The 22,334-nt window shown below is 35.9% G+C and overlaps 1 protein-coding gene across 2 annotated transcripts in view; it reads left to right on the top strand.

Annotated features, from left to right (window-relative positions):
- Positions 1–20,143, top strand: part of GMPS (guanine monophosphate synthase) — a 54,232-nt gene extending 34,089 nt beyond the window's left edge. For both annotated transcript variants that reach the window (XM_033132324.1, XM_033132333.1), the window contains 11 exons: positions 1,234–1,427; positions 1,667–1,832; positions 4,077–4,228; positions 4,741–4,914; positions 6,235–6,340; positions 8,274–8,389; positions 10,692–10,817; positions 12,865–12,980; positions 15,964–16,094; positions 18,442–18,614; positions 20,021–20,143. In XM_033132324.1, coding sequence (XP_032988215.1) covers positions 1,234–1,427; positions 1,667–1,832; positions 4,077–4,228; positions 4,741–4,914; positions 6,235–6,340; positions 8,274–8,389; positions 10,692–10,817; positions 12,865–12,980; positions 15,964–16,094; positions 18,442–18,614; positions 20,021–20,122 — 1,556 coding nt within the window. In that variant the 3' untranslated portion in view covers positions 20,123–20,143. The remainder of the gene's footprint in view (positions 1–1,233; positions 1,428–1,666; positions 1,833–4,076; positions 4,229–4,740; positions 4,915–6,234; positions 6,341–8,273; positions 8,390–10,691; positions 10,818–12,864; positions 12,981–15,963; positions 16,095–18,441; positions 18,615–20,020) is intronic.
- Positions 20,144–22,334: the final 2,191 nt, after the last annotated feature.

Raw genomic sequence — 22,334 nt, 5'->3', positions numbered from 1 at the left:
CCCCTCCTAATAAAACAAAATACAAAAAAACTGACCAGTTGGGTGCTTTAAAAACAAAATAAAAAAACCTTAAACTGAAGGTATGAGTAGGCAGTTGTATCTATGAGCCGGGACTGGAGAGGAGGAAACTGGGCTAGAGGTACAAATTAGGGAGTGTAGCAACATATGGGTAGAATTTAAGGTCATGAGAGTTTGAGATCACTTAGAATGTATAGAGAAGAGATTTAAGGGCTGAGAACTGGGTAACTTTCATGCATAGAGATGGGTAAGATGAGGAAGAGCAACAAAGAAGATTCAGAAGGAGCAGACAGTGAAATAAATGAACCGAGAGAGTGGTGTCCTAGAAGCCAAGTAAAGTAAGTGTGAGGTTCCCTGACATAGTACGACCAGTATGAGTTTGGGAGCCTCCCAGGCCTGCCTTAATAACCTAACTCTTTGAGTTCAGAACGATAAACAAGGGTAATACATGCACATGTAAAACATCAGTCTAACATGTGCTGCTTAGTAGATAATCAGTAATTGTCAGAAACACATTTAGTCAAGTCAGTGATGTTATATTTGTGGTTAATAGTAGTCAAGAAAGAAACACTTAGAATATTGTAACTGGTTTAATATACGAGGTTCTTCTCATATAGAAAATTGGTAACTGCACATTGCATGTGAAAGCCATTTGGGTCTGAGAATCAAAACTGAGTTATCATTACATTAAATAGACAAGACAATTGAAGTAATCTGGGTGGAGAAGTGAGGGTACTGTGAAATAATCTCTGCAGGACTTATTTCACTGTCATGTGCCGTGATTCCCCGAAAATAAGACCTAGCTGGACAATCAGCCCTATTACGTCTTTTGGAGCAAAAATTAATATACGACCCAGTATTATATTATATTACATTATACCTGGTATTACATCACATCACATCACACCCAGTCTTATAGTAAAATCAGACCGGGTCTTATGTTAATTTTTGCTCCAAAAGATGCATTAGAGCTGATTGTCTGGCTAGCTCTTATTTTTGGGGAAACACGGTAGTTCATTAATTGCTACATACGACCTTTAAAAAAGATCATGGCTGTATAGTTTTTATTTTTATTTTTCCTGTCGCTAAAAATCCAACTAATTTATATTTGTTTTCATATTTTCGGAGGAAGAAATTGTAAGGAATTACTGTGGGTACTAATTGAGTCTTTTCAACATGAAAAAATTTTAATTTGTGATTATTTTCTCTATAAAGGTATAGCAAATGAATCTAAAAAATTATACGGAGCACAGTTCCACCCTGAAGTTGGCCTTACAGAAAATGGGAAAGTAATACTGAAGAACTTCCTCTATGATATAGCGGGGTGCAGTGGGACCTTTACTGTGCAAAACAGAGAACTTGAGTGTATTCGAGAGATCAAAGAGAGAGTGGGCACATCAAAAGTTTTGGTAAGCAGTTTACATCTGAAAGGCTACAAATTTATGTCAGTAATACTAGAGCTGGCTTCCTCAACACAGCCCTTCAGTGTGGAATGGGTGAGCATGTGCTTTGTGAGTTGCACTGAGAATGCTCTTTCAGTTACCATACGTTCCTTTGATACAGTGTTTTTGGGTAACAATTTAAGCTGATAGTTTTTGTTTCCTTTTTGCTTATTGTACTCCATTTGATTTTCCTTTTCATCCTGTAGGTTTTGCTCAGTGGTGGAGTGGATTCAACGGTTTGTACAGCGTTACTGAATCGTGCTTTGAACCAAGATCAGGTCATAGCTGTGCACATTGATAATGGCTTTATGCGAAAACGAGAAAGCCAGTCAGTAGAAGAGGCCCTCAAAAAGCTTGGAATTCAGGTCAAAGGTATTGATGAGCCCCAGAAAAGTTAATTTGCATGGCAGGACTTGTTTAATCAAATCTAGCCTGAAGTGAGCACATTGCCTTAATCAAATACAGTTTTCCCAGTAAGTTCATGGTTGAAAATATTTTTTATTTTTATATTATAATTATTTCTGGTTCAGGAGGGGCTCCAGTGTAAATTTTAAAACTGTTGATTATTTCTAATATTGTATATAGATCAATAAGTTACCATATTCCAGCTACCATTCTGTTCTACTCATTCTCTTTTTAAATTTTTTCTTACACATAATATTTAAGTGTGAGACTATCCAAAGCCTTTCTACAATAGGTACTGATATACAGATTATTTTACAAACAAAGGCTTATACAGAGAAGAGGAATGAAGAGCCTATAGCCACTTTTTTTTTAAGGCCACTAATAAACTTTTTGGGGCTTGACTGCATTTACATTTGTGGAAATCTTTTATACTTTTTTAAAAACTAGGTGTAATTGTTATAGTGAAATTAAGTCAGCAGTTTAATGATGTAGGCGATATATATCAGTGAACTAATTGAATTGATGCCAAAAGGTTGATTATGCAGTGAACGTGAGTCTATTTCTTTCTCCTTTTGAAACTTCACTAAAATAACAGTTCAGGCCTAAACCAAGTGTAGTATCACAAGGACAAAGAATAGAGGAGGTGATAGCAGTCTCATGATTTCAACAAAATATTAGAATGTGGGAAGCAGATGGAAAATGTGGATTATATCTGATAAACTAATGAAGTTGAAGTTTCACGAACCCTCAATAGCCACGCCTTTTCTGAACTACTAGGAAGGACCCTCGTAGTATCTTCACATGGTCATACATTTTCATGAAATTTGTGAGTAAGATATTTTAATAATTTGTAGTTAATTAAATTCACTGGGTTTTTCTACTCTAACTTGCTCTCTGTTGGGTGGTGTTGGACTGGCTGTGGGCATTTTGGAATTAGGCTAAGAAAAAGTTGTTAGATATACATTTAGTTTGGGTTTTAGTTATACAGGCGTACCTTGGAGATATTGTGGGTTCAGTTTCAGACCTCCTCAATAAAGCGAGTTGCAGTCTTTTCACTGGTGGACGGTCTTGTCTTCAATTTGTAAAAAACGCAACATTTGTGAAGCGTAGCAAAGTGAGATGTAATAAAATGAGGTATGCCCGCATATATGAGATTTGTAATCGGAAACCTGCATCTGTCCCTGGTAACTGACATAGCAGAATGGGGGACTGTAAACCCTCGGGGTGGGGGCTTAGGGGAGAAAGCCAACAAAAAGCAAGACTTCTGGGGAGGCTCGGGGATTGGAAGCCTTGGCTTCCCTGTTGGGTGTGGTTTTCTGGGTGAGCCTAAAGTGGACTGGTTGAAAATTTGGAAGCAGCTCCTTTCCTTTACACAGGAACAATCTGTTGCTATCTCTGCCTATCAGAAGACTGGATTTATCCTCTAATGAGGCTAAACAGGAAACATTTGGACTTGGGCATATCAATACCAGGCATAGTTGAGGGTGGAAGTAAGATTTTACATTAGAAACAATAGGATTAAGTAAAAATCTGTGTACTGAATGGTGACTTCCTCCCCCTGACACTTCTTTTGTTCAACTTCCCTGAATGCTGATAGGCAGGAGATTGGAGATGTCTTCTCTGGAGTAACTGAAGAGCTTAAGAGAAAGGCCTACAGTTTTTACTAGTAGTCAGTCCCCCAATGAAATACCAGCTGCCTTGTCATCTTATAGTGAAGCCCACTGGTTTTTCAGCCATGTTACCAAATACAGATCTTAGTCAGTTTTTGGAATACCTTGCTCTTAAATGTAAAGGGACAGTCAAGGACTAGTAGATACATGTTAATAAATGTCAGTTTTTAAGAAATTAGTCAATGGACAGTTCTGAGAACTTTGATCCCTGTATATGAACCACTGCTTTCAGTTCCCTTGGGGCCATGCTTCTTGCTGTGGCTTTTGCTTGTTGCTCTGGGGGAGCACTAAATAGAGGGAACCAGCCTAATTTATGATATCATGAGCCTAGATCATTAAATGTCACAGGATTCACCAAAGGACACCGTTGAGTGCCTATGTCTGGACTCTATTAATCATGGCTTATTGGTAGTTCTGGAATATGTAGGCAAATTAATGGGTGATCAAAGGATTCATCTAGATTTTCTTCCTGTAGTTTGATTTGTTTGTACAATTTAAAAGCTATCTTCTATTTAAAACATGTTTCTCCCCTCTTCCCCAGTGATAAATGCTGCTCATTCTTTCTACAATGGAACAACAACTCTACCAATATCAGATGAAGACAGAACTCCACGAAAAAGAATTAGCAAAACGTTAAATATGACTACAAGTCCTGAGGAGAAAAGAAAAATTATTGGGGATACTTTCGTTAAGGTACCTTTTAAATATCCTCATTGTGTAGTATTTTTTATGTGAATTTTAATATTTGTTTTTTCCTTGTCATTATATCAAGTAACCAAATTTGCTGACTAATTTTGATCCTTTTTTTTTGGCCAAGAGTTTTATTCTATTTTGCAATTATGCTGACCTGTAGGAACTGTTTTACATTTTTAGAAAAAAAATGTATACTTGTGTTTTCAGGCTATTGTAACTACTTAAGAATAGGTGTTTTAAGTTGATATTAGACTTTAGTTCTTTGGGTATTTCAATGGCTAGTTTTCAGGCTCTTGAAGGGAATGTTTGGATACCTTTTTGAATTATGTTAAAACTTGTTCTTTAAAGAACACACATTCTTGAAGGAGCTTAGTTTGGGAGTTGGTGGATTTCATCTGGTTAGTATTGCACAAGGACTTTGAGAAATTTAGCTGAAAGTGTAAAATTTTGCTGTTTTTTTTTTTTAAAAGATTTATCTTTTAAAAAGGCTGTTTTACTCCTGTTGGTTATAGATTGCCAATGAAGTAATTGGAGAAATGAACCTGAAACCCGAGGAAGTTTTCCTTGCCCAAGGTACTTTACGGCCTGATCTAATTGAAAGTGCTTCCCTTGTTGCAAGTGGCAAAGCTGAACTTATCAAAACGCATCACAATGACACAGAGCTCATCAGAAAGTTGAGAGAAGAGGTAAAAACTCTGTAAAAGAGCTTCCCATAAAGCTCTTTCCCCCCCTCCCTTAACCATTTGTAAGTGTGCACAGTTGAGTAGTGTTAAGTGTGTTTGCATTGTTGTGAAACAGGTTTCCATAACTTTTCATCTTGTGAAACTGAAACTCTCTGTACCCACTGAACAACAGCTACCCTTTTCTCCCTCTCCCCAACCCCTGGTAACCACCATTCTACTTTCTGTTTCTATGAGTTTGACTACTTTAGATGCCTTATATTAATGACTAGCTTTGTTCACTTAGCGTAAGTCCTTGAGGTTCATCCATGTTGGCATGTGACAGGATTTCCTTCCTTTCTAAGGCCAAATAATATTCTATTGTATGTATATACACATTTTGTTTACCCATTTATCTGTCGATGGACATTTTGGTTGCTTCCACTTTTGGCTGTTTTAAGTTGTGCTGCTATGAACATGGGTTTGCAGATATCTCTTGGAGACCCTGCTTTCCATTCCTTTGGATCTATACCAAGAAGTGGGATTGCTGGATCATATGGTAGTTCTATTTTTAATTTTTTGAGGGATCGTCGTAATGTTTCCATAGCGGTTACACCATAGTACCTTTTCACCAACAATAAATACACAAGGGTTTCAATTTTTCTGCACCTTGGCAACACTTGATATTTTCTGTTGTTTTCATAATAGCTATTGTAATGGGTGTAAATTGTCTGTCTCCATATTTTGGGCATCTTAGTGGATGTGCAGTGGTATCTTATTGTGGTTTTTGATTTGCATTTCCCTAATAGCTAATGATATTGAACATCCTTTCATTTGCTTGTTGGCCATTTGAATATCTTCTTCGGAGAAATAGCAGTTCAGATCTTCTCACTTTTTAATTTGTTTAATTTTTTTATTGAATTTTAAGTTCTTTATATATTCTAATTACGAGTCCTTTTTAAGATATATGATTTGCCTTCTGTGGGTTGCCTTTTCACATTCTTGATGGTATCATGTGGAGAGCTTTAATTTTGAAACACTGGTATATTTTTAAATTGCCTTGTATTGTAATGAGAACTATATCAGAGATGGAGGGTGGGTTTGCTCTGATATATTTATATTTAAAATATTCTGTTTAAAATATGTTTCAAAGAAAAATAAGATCACTATATTATTCATCTAATTCCTTATAAGCACATAGAAGGAAATACTTGAAAAGATGAAGTTTTAAAAAATGATTTTTAAATCTAAGGTACAAGACAGCAGAAAAAGCCAGTCATTTGTTACTCTTTGTTTTCCATGTCATTTTGGTTACTGATTTGTATTAATTGGGTTTTTCCCCTGTAGGGAAAAGTGATAGAACCTCTGAAAGATTTTCATAAAGATGAAGTAAGAATTTTAGGCAGAGAACTTGGACTTCCAGAAGAGTTAGTTTCCAGGCATCCATTTCCAGGTAAAATTAGAATTGAATTCTGTTTGATTTGTCATTAGATCTTCATGTTGAAGAAATATCAATTTAGACAATTTTGAAATAATTTATCTCAGGGAACACGTAACTTGAGAGAAAGGAAAGGGTGGGTAGGGAAGGAGAAAATTCTTTGTAGCACCTACTGTATATACTTTATTACTCATTTTCCATTGTATTTATATTTAATTATTATACTATTTTTATGAGTCTGGCAGATAATGTTGCCATCAGATGAGAAAACCAAGGCTTAAAGATATTTTATTTACATTGCCACACAATTCTTAGTGTCAGAGCTGGGATTTGCATGTTCTTTCTATGATACCATGTTGTATTCCATGGAAGACGGGGTTAAAACTTGCTTCTCTGAAATCCTTACCCCATGGCTGACTTGTCTGAATGGATGTACCATTCATTTTCTTTGCACAAAGCTGTGTGCAACTAATTCATGAACAAAGAATACTCAGTTTAGTCATTTGCTGTCATATAGAAGAATAATTAATTAGAGGTGATATTTGTTTAAAGTTAGGACTGAGAGTCTTAATCTGTTTTTATTATGAGTTCTTCAGTTTGGGCATGTCTTGTGCCTCATTTTCTAGCTCTCATCATTAGGTGATGAGTTGAGAGAATGGTCCAGTTAAATTAAAAATACAGTAATAGTTCACATTTCTTGAGTTACTAGTACATGTTAATAAGCACTCTTGTAAATATTTTACATACATTGTCTTATTTGATAGACAATATGTGTATCACAATAGAAACTACTATTATTCTGTTTTACAGATGAGGAAATTCAGGGACAGAGACTAATATGCCAGTAGTTATGCAGATTAGGTTTGGAGCCAGGATTCTAGCCCCAGTAATCTTGCCTCAGAGTTTGTGCTCTTAACTACTACGATATTGCTTCCTAAAAACAGTTTTACAGAGGTATAACCTATGTGGTGATTAGCACTCTTTTTATCAATAAACTTCAAATCTTATAATTTAATATGATCAGTCCTTAATCTAAGGATTAGATTAATCAAAGGATTGTGTATGAATGCAATGGAGGGAGGCCAAGTGGTCCAGTGTCCTTGGTCATCATTTCAGCTGGATTCACTTGACTGTTTTAAAAGCCTATTTTATATGTTGGATTTTTTATTATGTAAGATTTCATTGGCAAAAAGGATTTTGCTGCTTCTAAAAACAACTAGGCATGCTACTTACGTTAAATAGCTATTTATGCTAAAGGTGAGGCATGAGACTGAGAAACTAATGGACATAGCTAAGGTTTTCGTCTATAAGCAGGCATCTGAAGGGATGCCTTTTCTGATTTTATGTAGTAAAGCAGCAGAATGCATTTGTCTTAGATCCATGCATATCTTGTGTTTTTATCCTTTTAAGTATTTGGTGAAATAGAAACACCAGTTCACATCTTTTGGAATTAAACACTCTTTTGTTGTACGTTTGACTTTTTTTTAAAACAACATACTCTTCTTTCTAAAATTAGATTGGTAGTTGAACCTGGGTTATCAATGATAAGGTGATTCATTATACTGTCCTCTTTACTTCTGTGTATGTTTGAAAATTCCCTTATTAAAAAATTTTAAATAGATTGGCACATATATTGTGAGTTAAAATGTATTGGAAATTTGTGACACTTAATCAAAAATGAAATAGAAATCACTGATATGTAAAGGGAATTAAAACACTCTAAAAAATGGATGGAAAACTAATAGCTACATTTGAAATTAAACATTTTTCAAAACTTGCAATGGTGATATGTCAATTATATCTCAATAAAACTGGAAAAATAACTAAAATGTCAAATGGATTTTAATTTTTGGAAGGACTTTATATTTGGAAATAGCAAAAATTACATATTAAATTTTTATATTAAATGTAAATTTATACTAAATATCATTGTTACTCTTCTCTTTAGGTCCTGGCCTGGCAATCAGAGTAATATGTGCTGAAGAACCTTATATTTGTAAGGACTTTCCTGAAACCAACAATATTTTGAAAATAGTAGCTGATTTTTCTGCAAGTGTTAAAAAGGTAATAATTTACACTGAATTTGTATATTATGAGAGCTTTAGACAGACACAGCCAATCAGTACAAGAAATTAAACGGATTCTTGTTGTACTCCAGTATTTATAATGAATTTATTAGGGTTTCATTGAAAATTCAGAGTAATTAATCTTTGCAATGACTATGAAGAAAATATTCTACAGAGACACTTAAATGTGGACTTCTCTTTCCAGACATACAGTAGATTAGATACCTGAATCCTTAAAAATGCTAAATATGAAAGGGTGTTCTAGGTCCAAATTGAGGATGAATGGAGAAGTCTTCCAGTCCTTCTGTAGATTTGGTGCCTAAATTCATAATCTGTGTGGTCTGAAAAACCACAAGCTAAGAATTCTGAGATTTAATGTGGAGCTTGATTGGTAGTGCTTCCAGGTGTCAGGAAAGAAGCAGTGTAAATTCTCTTTGGAGTATTTTCAGACAGGCCTCAAAGGATTCCCACAGATATAGTTCCAACTAATATGAGCTCACAGTGAAAAATTACAAAATATGTATAGAAGTAAGGAACCATGAATGAGAGCTAGTGGAAACTAGCAGAACATAACCCTCAAACACTTCAAATACTGAGATTAGCAGATTGACAATATAAAGTACATAGAATTAAAAAGCAATTGACAATAAGAGTAAAGTATATGATAAGAAACTATCAAAATCGCTGGGCAACTTTGAAAAAAAATAAAGTTCTAGAAATAAAAATAACTGAAATTAAAATCAGCTAAAAAAAGAATTTGTGAACTCAAAGACATGTTAAATTATCCAGAAATCTGAACAAAGCATCAAAGAGAAAATACGGATAGAAGAGATTAAGATAGAATGAGAAAGTCAACTTGAACATATGTCCAGAAGGAGATGATAGAAAAAAGTGTTTGAATTCCTCCACACTGGTTAAAGACACCATGCCTAAGATTCAGGAAACATAACACATCTCTATCAGGATAAAGAAAGGAATTGGACACCTAGTTGGCATACCTAGCAGAACTGCAGGCTGCCAAACACAAAGCAGCTGCAGAGAAAAGATTGATTACCTAGAAGGGAAGACTTCAGAGTGCCAAGAAAAATAATTGTGAACAATAGTGAACAGATAACTTGTCTTCTAAGAATTAGGGCAAAATACTCTTAGAGACATTTTCAGATAAACAGAATTTACTGTTAACACTCCACTATTTAAAGGACCTAAGTAATTCAGTGTTTCTCAAACCTGGTTGTGTATTAGAGTCGCCTGGGGAAGCTTTTGCAGTATACTATGCTTCGGTACCTTCTCCCTAGAATTTTTTATTTAATCTGTGGTGGAACCTGAACATACCAAGTAGTTTGTGCAGCTAGGCTTGAGAACCGCTGACTTTAGGAGAAGCAGAAGGATCCTTGGAGATAGGTCTGAGATGGAAGAAAGAATGGTAAACTAAAAAAAATATTAAATGGGTAAAATTGAAGCAAACATAGATTATTTAATAAAAATAATCTATAATTTTTGGTGTTTAAGAAATATTATGCTATATAGCTAAAATAGCATGTAAACCACAAGGGGATTGATTGGTGTTAAAGCATTTAAAGATGCTAGTATTGTTTGCCAGGAGATCACAGAGATTGATTCTCTTTTGTTAAGTATCCATGTTAACACAAGGGAATTCTTAAAAGAATAAAAGTAGAGCGTTTAACTTCAAAACCAGCAAGGGGGAAATAAATGAGCTGAGAGAAATCAGTTCAGAAGAGTGTAAGAAAGGAGAAAGAAATATAAAAAGTGGGACAAAAAGAAAGTACTGAATGAAATGGTAGAATGAAATCCAACCATATCGTTAACCCACAATTAATTAAAAGGACTAATTAAGACATAAATTGTCAAACTAGATTGAAAAGTAAAACTAACTATAGTCTCTTTACCTAGGGATAGAAGAGGTAAAAGAATGGAAAAATATATACTAGTCAAATAAACCAAAAGAAGTAGGTGGATTGTTTTCAGACAAAATTGACGTTATGGCAAAAAGTTTTATTAGAGATAAGGAGAAGGTTTGACTCGTGTGAGGTATGTCCCATGCTTGTGACAGAGGATTACATCTAATCTGTATTTGTTATCTTGATGTTTAACTTCTCATAGGCCTAGCTCTCAGGAATAAAATTCTGATATACTGCATAGCACACACAAGTCAAAGAGAAATAGCAAATAGAATCTGTTGCTATAAAACAGTAAGAATAGATATGTAAGATAGTAATAGATACCAAAAAAGTGAGTACCTTATTTCCTGAAATCCTAAGAAATATCTCTGGTTTTCTCAGCCGCATACACTATTACAAAGAGTCAAAGCCTGTACGACAGAAGAGGATCAGGAGAAGCTGATGCAAATTACAAGTCTGCATTCATTGAATGCCTTCTTGCTGCCAATTAAAACTGTAGGTGTGCAGGTGAGTTGTGTGGAATCATTGACCTGAGTGAGACAACATTTTCTGCAGTTTGTTCTTTCCACTATATTGAAATAGGAATGACTTAGGAAAATGAAATATGAAAGTATATACACCGATTTTCGAAGTGTAAAAAGAAAGAGTTTTATAGAATGTTTATGGAGTGAATTGGATTTTAGGGACTAAATATTCAGGCTGAGATTTTGTAGTTTTGGAACATCTGTCATCTCTAATCAAAAGTAAAAATTCAAAGAATGATTTGCTATGGGGTTGGCTGGCTGGCTTCTGCCTTGAAGGGTAGGTACCAAAAGATCATGTCCTCGTTTATCCTTCTCAGTGTGAAATATACGGTGGCTTTAGAATTCTAATTGCAAGATGGCCCCCAGATGAACATGTTATATCATGCAGGTCTTCTTCTTAGCTTGTGTATTTCTTAAACTAGTGCTCTGTTTCTTCAATGTGTCCTCTTTCTTTTAGCTGTGATAATGTACAACTAACATGTTGTATTTCTTTATTGTGTCTTTCTAACTGTAAAAGCAAGTGAGGATAATACAGTTCTCACTTTTCAAACGCTATTTATAATTAGATTATATTAAGTTCTCCTTTATATGATTCACCAGTGAGTTTCTGGGGAAAAATAGCTTGAGAAAGTAGATAAGTGGAAGGTTTCTTTTCTGTTTTTAGAGTTTATAATTAAATGAAACCTAGAAAAGGTGTCAGTAATTTAGCTCAAAATGGTATGAGTCCAGTTATTTGGTTAATGTGTTTATAATTGCCTCTTAGAGTAGTAGTATGTGTGGAAAGAAATGAACTGTTTTAAATGTTATTTATCTGAAACTTAATAAATGTACTTTTCCTAAATTTGTTGGATAGTGACTTTTTAAAAAAAAAAATGAAGCTTATTCAGGTTCCACTACTCTTCCCATCAAAATTAAAGTTTCTTTTGTTAGATGATTAACTTTCTTCTAGTGTTTGAGGCCTTTGGAGAGCTTTTGAAGCCCAAGTAAAATCATAATTCACGGTTAGTATAGCAGTAAAGTTTATTTTCTAAATACCAAAAAAACCATACTTGTAAGAAAAATAAATAAAAATGCAGTACATTTAAAAATAATTTTCCCTAGTCTTGCTCTCCAGTTGCATTGTATATGACCTTAGTTTTAAAAAGAAAAGGGAATTAGATGCACTGTCACCTTTTTTAAACAGTACATCATTAACTTATCTTTTCACACTATTGCAAGTAGATTATTATTAACTGCTGCCTTACATTTCATATATTGTTATACAATGCTTCAATTAATCTTTCCCCTATATATGGACATTTAAACTTTTTTCAGTATTTCACTATTATAGGCATTTCAGCAAGTAGTATTTTATTTCTTTAAGCAGTTATTCATGTGCTTCTGTAAGATCATTTCCTGGATGAAAATCTTGTACATTATGAACTTTGATAGATATTATCAAATTAGCATTCTTGTTTTCTCAGTTACTGGTTATTAAGTATCTAATGAATGTTTTAAAATTGCTTTTTAGTTTAATTTGATTTTTTTAAAAAAAGCAAATTACTTGGATTAAACAGGACAAAGGAAAAGGGAATCAATATTATTAACCAGTTTTATTTACTTTCTAAGCCCATTTTTAAACAAATTGATAAGTGAATATTTATGAAATTACTTTTTCATCTCCGACTTAAGCATCCTTCATTCGCCTAATGAATATGGGCAGATCTTATCTGCCAAATTAAGTGTGCGGGCTATCCTCAGTTGGGCAGATACTTGGAATGAAATCCCAGTGGGCCTCTGGCATGTGTTGAATAAAGTTTTGAAATTACCATGACGCCTTTTTTATGCCTGAACTGATACAGGTAGAATTTAACATGAGATTTAAATTTAGGATTTATTTATATCAGAGAAATACTGATATATACTTTTATTTGAACAAGTTTTTGTTGAAAATATACTACTAATGGTGTCACTATGCATGAAATGTTTTCCAATCCATCTTTGACTTCTATAAAACCATTACAAATTATTGATTGTATTTTTATTTCCAGGGTGACTGTCGTTCCTACAGTTACGTGTGTGGAATCTCCAGTAAAGATGAGCCTGACTGGGAATCTCTTATTTTCCTGGCTAGGCTTATACCTCGCATGTGTCACAACATTAACAGGTGTGTTCTGCAATGGGTGCAGGGGGTGAGGTGTAATGGAAGGATGTGTTTTTAAAGGTCTTTCTGCTGTTGAAAGACCAAAAGGTGCAAGTATAGATATAGGTATGCACTTAGGTCACAGTTTTGTAATCATCTGCTTATTTTAAATTGTTTTGTTTAAAAGAAAAATGGAAGGATTTTTATTTTAGTATAAAATACTAAATGTAGTTTTAAGATGTGTCTTCCAAATTGGCAGCTTACACTAACTTTATGGTAACATGTTTTATTCCAAAAGAATTGAAAAAAATATCTAAGAGTTAGAGAATTACCAATAGGGACTTGGTTAATTTAATAATAATCCCAGGGGAAATCAAAGAAAGGCATATGCAAGATATCATTAAAATTACTACATGTATAATTTATTTTGAATTTAGTTTTTCAAATTCACCTTTCCTTTAATTTGCACATTAATTTTTTAGGTTGGCTATATCAACAGCTGGTTTATAATCTCTTTAATGTTCATTTGCATTATGCTACATACAGTTCAAAAATCTCAACTTAATTGCTCATTAATATTCTGATTTCACAGTTGTTCATCTTTTCTAGTTTTTTTTTTTGGTGGGTATTAGGTAGTGAACAACCAAAATAATTATTTGACGTTTGTTTACTTCAATTTGCTGCAGAAATTAGAAACCTACCCACTGGTGCTCACCTAGCAAGGTGTGTATAGTTCTCTGCCTGCCTCCTGGTGTGGCCTTCAAGGTGAGGAGTCACAGGGAAGCCATGTTTTTGCCAGTGGGAATATGCCCGTTAAAAGGCTTACTCAGATGAACCGGAGGCCCACAAAAACAGAAGCATCTTTAGTACATTGAACAAAGTGAATTATTAATAACTAATGGTAAATTTGTAATGGAGATCATTGTTTTGGTTAAAATAAATTATAGTTCGTAAGTTATCTTCTGAATAATGCTAATACTTAAATAAACCTTTTACGTCATACAGAATATTCCCTTTCCCTAAGTTTGACTCCACTGTTTTTACTATATAATTAGTATGTTTTACAACATTTCTTACAGATTCTTACAGTTTCATCTCTCTCTCGCTGTATTTTTCTTTTGCCAAAGGGCACTCACCCTTGTTTAAAGTTTATCTCTGTTCTTTTATGTGTTGTTATCTCTGCCTGTTTTTTCTTGTCTATCTGTTTTTCTCTCCCTCATTTCCCAACCCTTCCTCACTTCCCCCAAAGGAAAAAAAAAATCTAACTAAGCAACAAAAACTGCATTTTAAAATATGAACCTAGCAAATCCTTAAAAGAGTCTTGGTGAATTTTAAATGTCTTTGCCAAGCTCCTTTTTGGGAATTGAAAATAAATTTAAAAGCTGTTTTCCATTTTTGCCAGTCCCTCCCCGCCCCAATTTGCATGATGAAATCTTTGTACAGAGTGGGACTGGTCCAGTTGTTCTGTTCCATGTGGAAGACTGCCTATCCTTGTACATTTTATGACCGCTCTTGTTTGTAAGAAATAAGACACAAACAAGTTCATGACATTCTCTTGCCTGGTTGCTTTTTCCTCTAAGGATCTTTTTTGAGCTCTAGGAACTATGGTGTGTAGTAAAGTGTGGCTTGCTTTCTGTGGGACAAAAACCTTCTTCCCAATGCAGTATGTTTGAAAGGAGGCAGTGAAGTAGTGGTAGTTTTGATCTGATGCTGTTTTCTTCTGTATGTTTTATTCCAAGTACATATTAAGGAGAAAGGAAAAACATTATTAGACTTCACCATGGTAGTTGCCCATGGAGATTTATTGTCTTTGTTAAAGACAGATAGGGCTAAGGGAAAGGGATACTGCCTGCTGGCTGGAGTGGAGTGGGGAGAGCTGGGTGGCACTCATATCGCTATCCTGATGCCTCTTGTTTTCAGGGTTAAGGTTGTGGAACAGATCCTCCAAACCAGTGGTAAGATTCCTCTTGAGTTGTTTGATCTGAATTTCCTCAAGCTAAGTTCCAGACCCTACTTTTATTAACAACTGCTGTACTATATCTTCACATCTTTCAAACATATTTACTTAAAGCAGTAGTGAGTTATTCCTTTTGGGAGGAAATAGTAATAGTAGGACACCAAATTTTGGTGACATTTTTAATAAAGTGGGAATGAGAATCTTTGGGATCAGCATTTTCCAAAGTGAAAAAAAGATTGAGTGGTCAAATAACTTTGGGAAATTCAGTGCAGTCTCATCTTGGAGGTTTCTAGTGCATATTAGCAGATTACAATTTCTGAAGTTTTTTCATAACAACAACCTACTTATTTGTTCAACCCAGTGTTTCCTCAGGTTTACGTGTATTAATATCCTAGGGCTACCATAACAAGTTACCACAAACTACTGGGAGGCTTAAAATAGCAGAGCTGTACAGTTCTGGAGGCTAGAAGTCTGAAATCAAGGTGTTAGCAGGGCCATGCTCTCTATGAAGGCTCTAGGGAAGATTGTTTCTTGCCTCTTCCTACTTTCTGGTGTTTGCTGGCGGTCCTTGGCTTGTGGAAATATAACTCCAATGTCTGTCTTCATTTTCACATGGCCCTCTTCCCTCTGTGTTTTTGTCCCAAAATTTCTCTCTTCTTAGAAAGATACCCAGTCATTGGATTAACTCCCACCCTCATCCATTATGACTATATCTTAACTTGATTACGGCTGCAAAGATCCTATTTTCACCCAGAGATTCCAGATGGATACGAAGTTTTGGGGACACTCTTCAACCCAGTACATTATATGAAAAGAGGATTGTGATAATCCCATATGTTTTTGCACTTTATGAGATACTAGTATTCCAGAGAATACACTTTAAGGAAAGTACATAGAACATAGACCATCTATAATTTTATATCTTAACCTACCCATTTGGAGATTTGAAGTGGGTAGGACAGGTATCTAAGAGTAAATGGAAAGAATGTTATTCTATGTTCCTTGCTTCTCATACTAATTTCCGTGTAATTTTCACCTCTCCCCTTCTAGAGTTGTCTATATATTTGGCCCACCAGTTAAAGAGCCTCCTACAGATGTTACTCCCACTTTCTTGACAACAGGGGTGCTCAGTACTTTACGCCAAGCTGATTTTGAAGCCCAGAACATTCTCAGAGAGTCTGGTAAGTTCATTTTGTTTATCACTGCATACTGTAACTAGAATTTGGAAGCTTGGCATTATGGGCTTTGATCAAACAATAGGGTGAATGTTGAAATAAAAAAAATTTATTACAGTAAAAGACACATTGCCATTAATCCCCCTTGCTTTGAACATATCCCATCGTTCTTACCACTTTCTGAAGCAGTTCTGTAAGTCCTTTTTCGTGAGTGTCTAATTGCGCTGTCGTGGCTGCCTTGATGTCTTGAATTGATTCAAAATATTTACCTTTCATGGTCATTTTGACTTTGAGGAAGAGCCAGAAGTCACACGGTGTCAGATCCAGTGAATAAGGTGGATGAGGACACACTATAATGTTTTTATTTAATAGAAGTTGCTGCATCAGGGGGCCGGCCTGGTGGCTCAGGAGGTTGGAGCTCCGTGCTCCTAACACCAAAGGCTGCTGGTTCGATTCCCGCATGGGCCAGTGGGCTCTCAACCACAAGGTTGCTGGTTCAATTCCTCGAGTCCCACAAGGGATGGTGGGTTGCGCCCCCTGCAACTAACAACGGCAACTGGACCTGGAGCTGAGCTGCACCCTCCACAACTAAGACTGAAAGGACAACAACTTGACTTGGAAAAAGCCCTGGAAGTACACACTGTTCCCCAATAAAGTCCTGTTCCCCTTCCCCAATTGAAAAAAAAAAAGAAATTGCCGCACCAGAATCCATGTATGACACGGATCCTTTCCGTTGTGATCAGCAAATATGCTGCTGCTAGGTGCCATCCAACTTGGAAAGGGCAGGGATCTTCAATACGGGAAGCAGGACATGGAACCTTAGTAACAGTGTGTGACAAGTTTCAGCTTGTTCCGTGCAGTGAGTTGGGTGTGAGCTGAGGTTGAGAGGACGTGTGTTTTAAAGTGTGCCGTAAATCACGGGTCACGAACAGTGCATTAACACAAAATGGGCAGATGGTTTCATCCTCCATCATGACAGTACTCGATGTCACACATCGCTTCTGGTATGGCAGTTTCTGTCAAAAACATTATGGTGTGTCCTCATCCACCTTATTCAACGGATCTGGCACCGTGCAACTTCTGGCTCTTCCTCAAAGTCAAAATGACCGTGAAAGGTAAACGTTTTAAATCGATTCAGGACGTTGAGACAGCCATGACAGCGCAACTAAAGAAAGGGGACTTACAGAACTGCTTCAGAAAGTGGTAAGAACGATAGGATGTGTTTGAAAAGAGGGGGAGTGTTTTCAGAGGGTTAATGGCAACGTGTCTTTTACTGTAATATTTATTTTTAAATTTAAATATTCACCATATTTTTTTTTATCACATCTAGTATTATTTATTATTTCTCAGGAGGATGCAACTTTTAATTTTTAGATGCTTTCATTTTTATTCAATTCTGTGGATAGTTCTAGCATATTGCCTTCCATATAAAATTTATTCACCCTTTGGACATTTGTGGACATGTGCAGAGTTGCAAAATATTTGAGTTGCCTAACTTGCGTGTTCCCAGCTGAGGTTCAGTAAGACAGTACTCAGCCTTCTTGTTTCAGTTCTCTAACTGTAAACAAATGTTCTTTTTATAGTCTATTTAGTGCCATATTTCTTGCAGTTTTCTGCTTATGTTGGTGGTTTCACTGTTTAAAATGTCCCCCAAGCGTAGCGCTGAGGTGCCGTCCATGTTTTTAAGCACAGGAAGGCTGTGCTCTGTCCTACAGAGAAGATACACGGGTTAGATAGACTTCATTCAGGCCTGTTGGCCGTGAGTTCAATGTTAGTGAATCTACAATAAATATTAAATAAGGTGTCTTTAAAAATACATAAAACAAGGTTATGTACTGATTGGTTGTTGAAAAAGTTTTGAGTAGAGACTTGCAAGAACCTAACTCTGTATTTCCTCTAGGGGCAGTGGTTCAGTATTTGCTAATTCAGTGTTTGCAGTATAGACCATAACTTCCATCAATGACCAGAATAGACTTTATATACATAAATACATATATATAAATATATATTTATAGATGTTTATAAATTTAAATATTTGTAAATCTAAATATTTATAAATGTTTATAAATTTAAATATTTATATTTATAAATAAATATGTGTTTGTATTTATAAATATAAATTAAAAACATCATTGTAACATACATTGCAGTCAGCAGATTCTGTGACTTGTGTTTGTGATTGAGTTTACTGAAAATAGAGTAGCTGGAAACAGTACACGATGACTGTCTTAACTGGTGTGTGTGTGTGTGTGTGATTTTAGGAATTGTCTGGGAAGATTTCATTGAGCTGAGTGTCTGTCTGTCCTTTTCCATGGGTCGCGACTGGTTCTACATGTTAACTTCCTTTCTCTAGGATATTCTGGGAAAATCAGTCAGATGCCAGTGATTTTGACACCATTGCATTTTGATCGGGACCCACTTCAGAAGCAGCCTTCATGCCAGAGATCTGTGGTTATTCGAACCTTTATTACTAGTGATTTCATGACTGGTATACCTGCAACACCTGGCAATGAGATCCCAGTAGAGGTAACTTAATGCATTTTTTTCTGATGCATACTTTCAGTACTTCATACATTTTATGATATGGTGAATGGAATAGGCTATGACAATGTTGATATTTTTGGGGTTGGTTTTCAGTTCATAAGATAGGCTCTTTTTTTTTTTTAATCTCCACATGATTATTTCATACACTGTAGTAGAAAAATGCCTTAAATTTATTATATCTCTCTAGATGTCTGATTACTATGTGGAGAATAACCAACTCTAATCTGTAATTTTACCTTAATTTCACTAACCAATCTCTACTTTATAAATAGTGTTCTTAAAGAAGATAATCTAGGAATGAAGAAAAGTTTATTAGAAATAAGGATGAGAATTGATGGAATTATGGCCAGAAACCCATGAATTGCTTAATGCTCTGCCTACTAGCAATTCCATTTTTGCTCACCATCTTCCTCTCCTATTATCTCTCCATCAGTGTTCCAAAGGAGATATTTGCTTAATAGTAAATGAGGTTGCTAGATGGGCGGGAGGGGTAGAGGGTGGGGGGGAGGGTGAGGGGATTGGAGGGCAATCGGTGACCATAGGATGGCCACGGGCTTGAAAATTAATCTGGGGAACGTAATTTGGTGGTTACCAGAAGGTAAAGGGGTTGGGGGGTGGGGGATGAGGGTGAGGGGGATCAAATGTATGGTGATGGAAGGGGAGCTGACTCTGGGTGGTGAACACACAGTGTGATTTATGGATGATGTGATACAGAGTTGCACACCTGAAATCTATGTAATTTTACTAACAATTGTCACCCCAATAAATTAAAAAAAAATAATAATAATAGTAAATGAAAATCACAGTGAGTCTTGCTTAGTTGGACTGCTGCTCTAATGCAAGGCTCTGGGTATAGCTGCATAACTGGGCTGGGGAATGTGTCTTAGAGTTTGTTTTCCCGTCCCCTGAAATTTGCCAAATCTCTGTTCAGTCAAGTGACCAGGCCTTCTTCTTCTCCTATACACTTGGCAGTAGTTGTTTATTACAGTGCATTATACGCCACCTTGGTAGCCTCAGAGTTGTTATGTTTAAGCCACAGATAATTTGTAAAGTGTTTGTTTAAACACATAAAATCATGTTTAGATGCCATAGCAATGCCAGATTCCTGTAAATATTTCTAAACACTTGTTATGGACCAGTAACAAACATAACTTGCAGGCTGGCACCTGTTTGTGGACCGTACTTTGAATAGTACTCAGTTTGTCACTTAAATATAGAGGGAAATAGGTTCACTACCTAAAATTAATTAGAGATCATCCCGTAAACATCGAGGACCATAATAAAAAAGAGATCACATTTAAATTTCAAATTGTAAATGCAAGTCTTCTAGATCTGTTGGACTGCAGTGGATCCTGGCTCTCGTAATTATAATCTTTGTTTTATAACAGGTGGTGTTAAAGATGGTCACTGAGATTAAGAAGATTCCTGGTATTTCTCGAATTATGTATGACTTAACATCAAAGCCCCCAGGAACTACTGAGTGGGAGTAATAAACTTCTTGTTCTATTAAAGTACTGTGTGCAGTTTAAATTGATTAGAAACCATTCCCAGTATTGACGGAGCAGCTACATCACATCTGAGTTCTCTACAGCAAAAATCATGGCCTAAGGGCTGAGTTGGGGATAACTAAAAGGGACTGAAGCGTCGGTACGAGTATAATGAAAGCGCCATTGCCTCCTCACTGCTTTTGCCTTTGCCTCACTTGTTCTTTATGTCTATAATCACTGTTGCTGTTGATGTCTCTGTCGATGAAGATGTGTGAAGGTGGCTGAGTTTGTGGGTAGGTAGAAATGCGCTTCTGTTCCCTTGCCAGTTTCTAAGAGCTGTTAGAAAATGCCTATTATTTACCAGCGAGACTTAGTATGAATACCTTTTGGAGAATCTGAGTCTCCCAGTAATTAACCTTATTCTTCCAGAGGTTGGGGGAAGAGATGAACATTTCAGGTGAAGGTATAGGTGTTCCAGCCACTGTTGCAATGCCTGGCGCTATAATATGTAAGCTTCCTTAAGATGGGAAGCACCAGGAGTTGGTTGAAGTACTTTGGGGTTTTATGATACAGCCCTGGGAGAAACTATGGGTGGTCTTGGTTTTAAATGTTTTCAAATCATGTTCCACATAGATGTCAGGTTGCTCACTGTCAGCCTGTTCATTAGTAAGGAGCCTTATTCCCCCACCTTACGTTGCCAGCCCCCGCAGCCTTGCATAGCACATTTCTGTTCTTTCCCTAGAAGAGACTGTCTATGATGTAGCATAAAGTCTGAGCATTTTAATCCCGTTTAACTGGTCAGAGGGGAAACTCTGAGAGCATGAAAACCATCACGCATGCACACAACTTACAAATGCATGTCTGCAGCTTTGATCAACTAGTAAAGAGTTGTAAAATGAACTCTTAGGTGTAATCTGTAGACAGATTTATTACTCACTGCTCAGAAAACTGGACCGGTCTTGGTCCATGCAGTCTATTGTCAAACCTTGTGATCCTACCAGCTGTAAGACAGGATTCAGGAACTGGTGAAGGACTTGATGCCATCGCCACCAGTTTCTACCAGATTCTTTATAACATTTGTGTAAGCACTATAAAAATAGGTAGTATTAGATTTAAATCCTACAACCATTTCCCATTCAGTATTTTAGCTGATGTTAATATTTAAGAACGTTGCCATGTTTTTTTTTTCTTTTGTTTTTCAAATTGAGGTATAATTGACATAGAACATTATAGTAGTTTCAGGAGTCCATGTTTTTCTAATACCATTTCCATCTCGGGTTGTTGCCTCTTATTTCAAAATTTTGTGTTAATCAGGTGCAAAATTTTGTTTGGGATTCAGTGTTAGAGAAACAATAAAATTATGCATGGCAGATGTTTTCCTTTCATTCCGGCTGGCCCAGAGAACAAGAAAACTGTGTTGCTGGACCATCAGGGAAGAGCTTCAGTCAGTTGTAACATGTATCCTTACCTGAGACAGGAGTCAAATGAAGTGTACAAAACTTGAAGGACTTACTCTCTGTCCTGATGATGAAGCATTCATAATAGCCTTTTGGAAAGAGGATATGTTAGTGGTTTGGAATCATGTTATTTTAGACCTGGAATAGACAGCCTTTAAAAAGTTTACAAACATTTATCTTTGTGGGAAAAATTCCTTTTATAGCAAAAGTGTCGTATGATTTTGTATCCAAGCAAACAATAGGAATCATGGAAGACTATGTAATGATAGTATTTTTTCCTAAAGTGTGTTCTGTGGAACACTGCTCACTGAGAATATTCTATGGACAGTTGCCCCCATGTGGAAAGGGTTCGGTTGTATAATCTCGGTAAGTGCTGCCCACTTGTCCTTCGGTCTTGGGAGTTCATGGTGTACATTATATTCAAAGGTCTGAGAAAATTTGAAGTTAAAACGGTTAATTTTTTTTAACCTAATGTTTTTCTGATCTTTGTTCACTTAAATCCCTTCTGATGTAGACTTTAATACTGGAAAAATGGTTTCTCCAAAACACACCTTGACATGGTACAGTAAAAAATTAAAATTTCTGTTCAGAAATTCCCTAATATTTAGTACCCTCTCTTCATTTGCAGAGCACTTTTTGCTTTGTGCCATACCATATTGCTCTATACCTCTGCAGTATTTCATTTGAGCTAACTGCTTAGAATCTGAAATTACAATCCCATTTTATAGTGAAGGAAACAAGCTCAGCGTATAATAGTT

This window comes from Rhinolophus ferrumequinum, chromosome 2, assembly GCF_004115265.2.
Source record: "Rhinolophus ferrumequinum isolate MPI-CBG mRhiFer1 chromosome 2, mRhiFer1_v1.p, whole genome shotgun sequence".
Classification (NCBI taxonomy): Eukaryota; Metazoa; Chordata; class Mammalia; order Chiroptera; family Rhinolophidae; genus Rhinolophus; species Rhinolophus ferrumequinum.
This window is presented reverse-complemented; position numbering and strand designations above follow the sequence as displayed.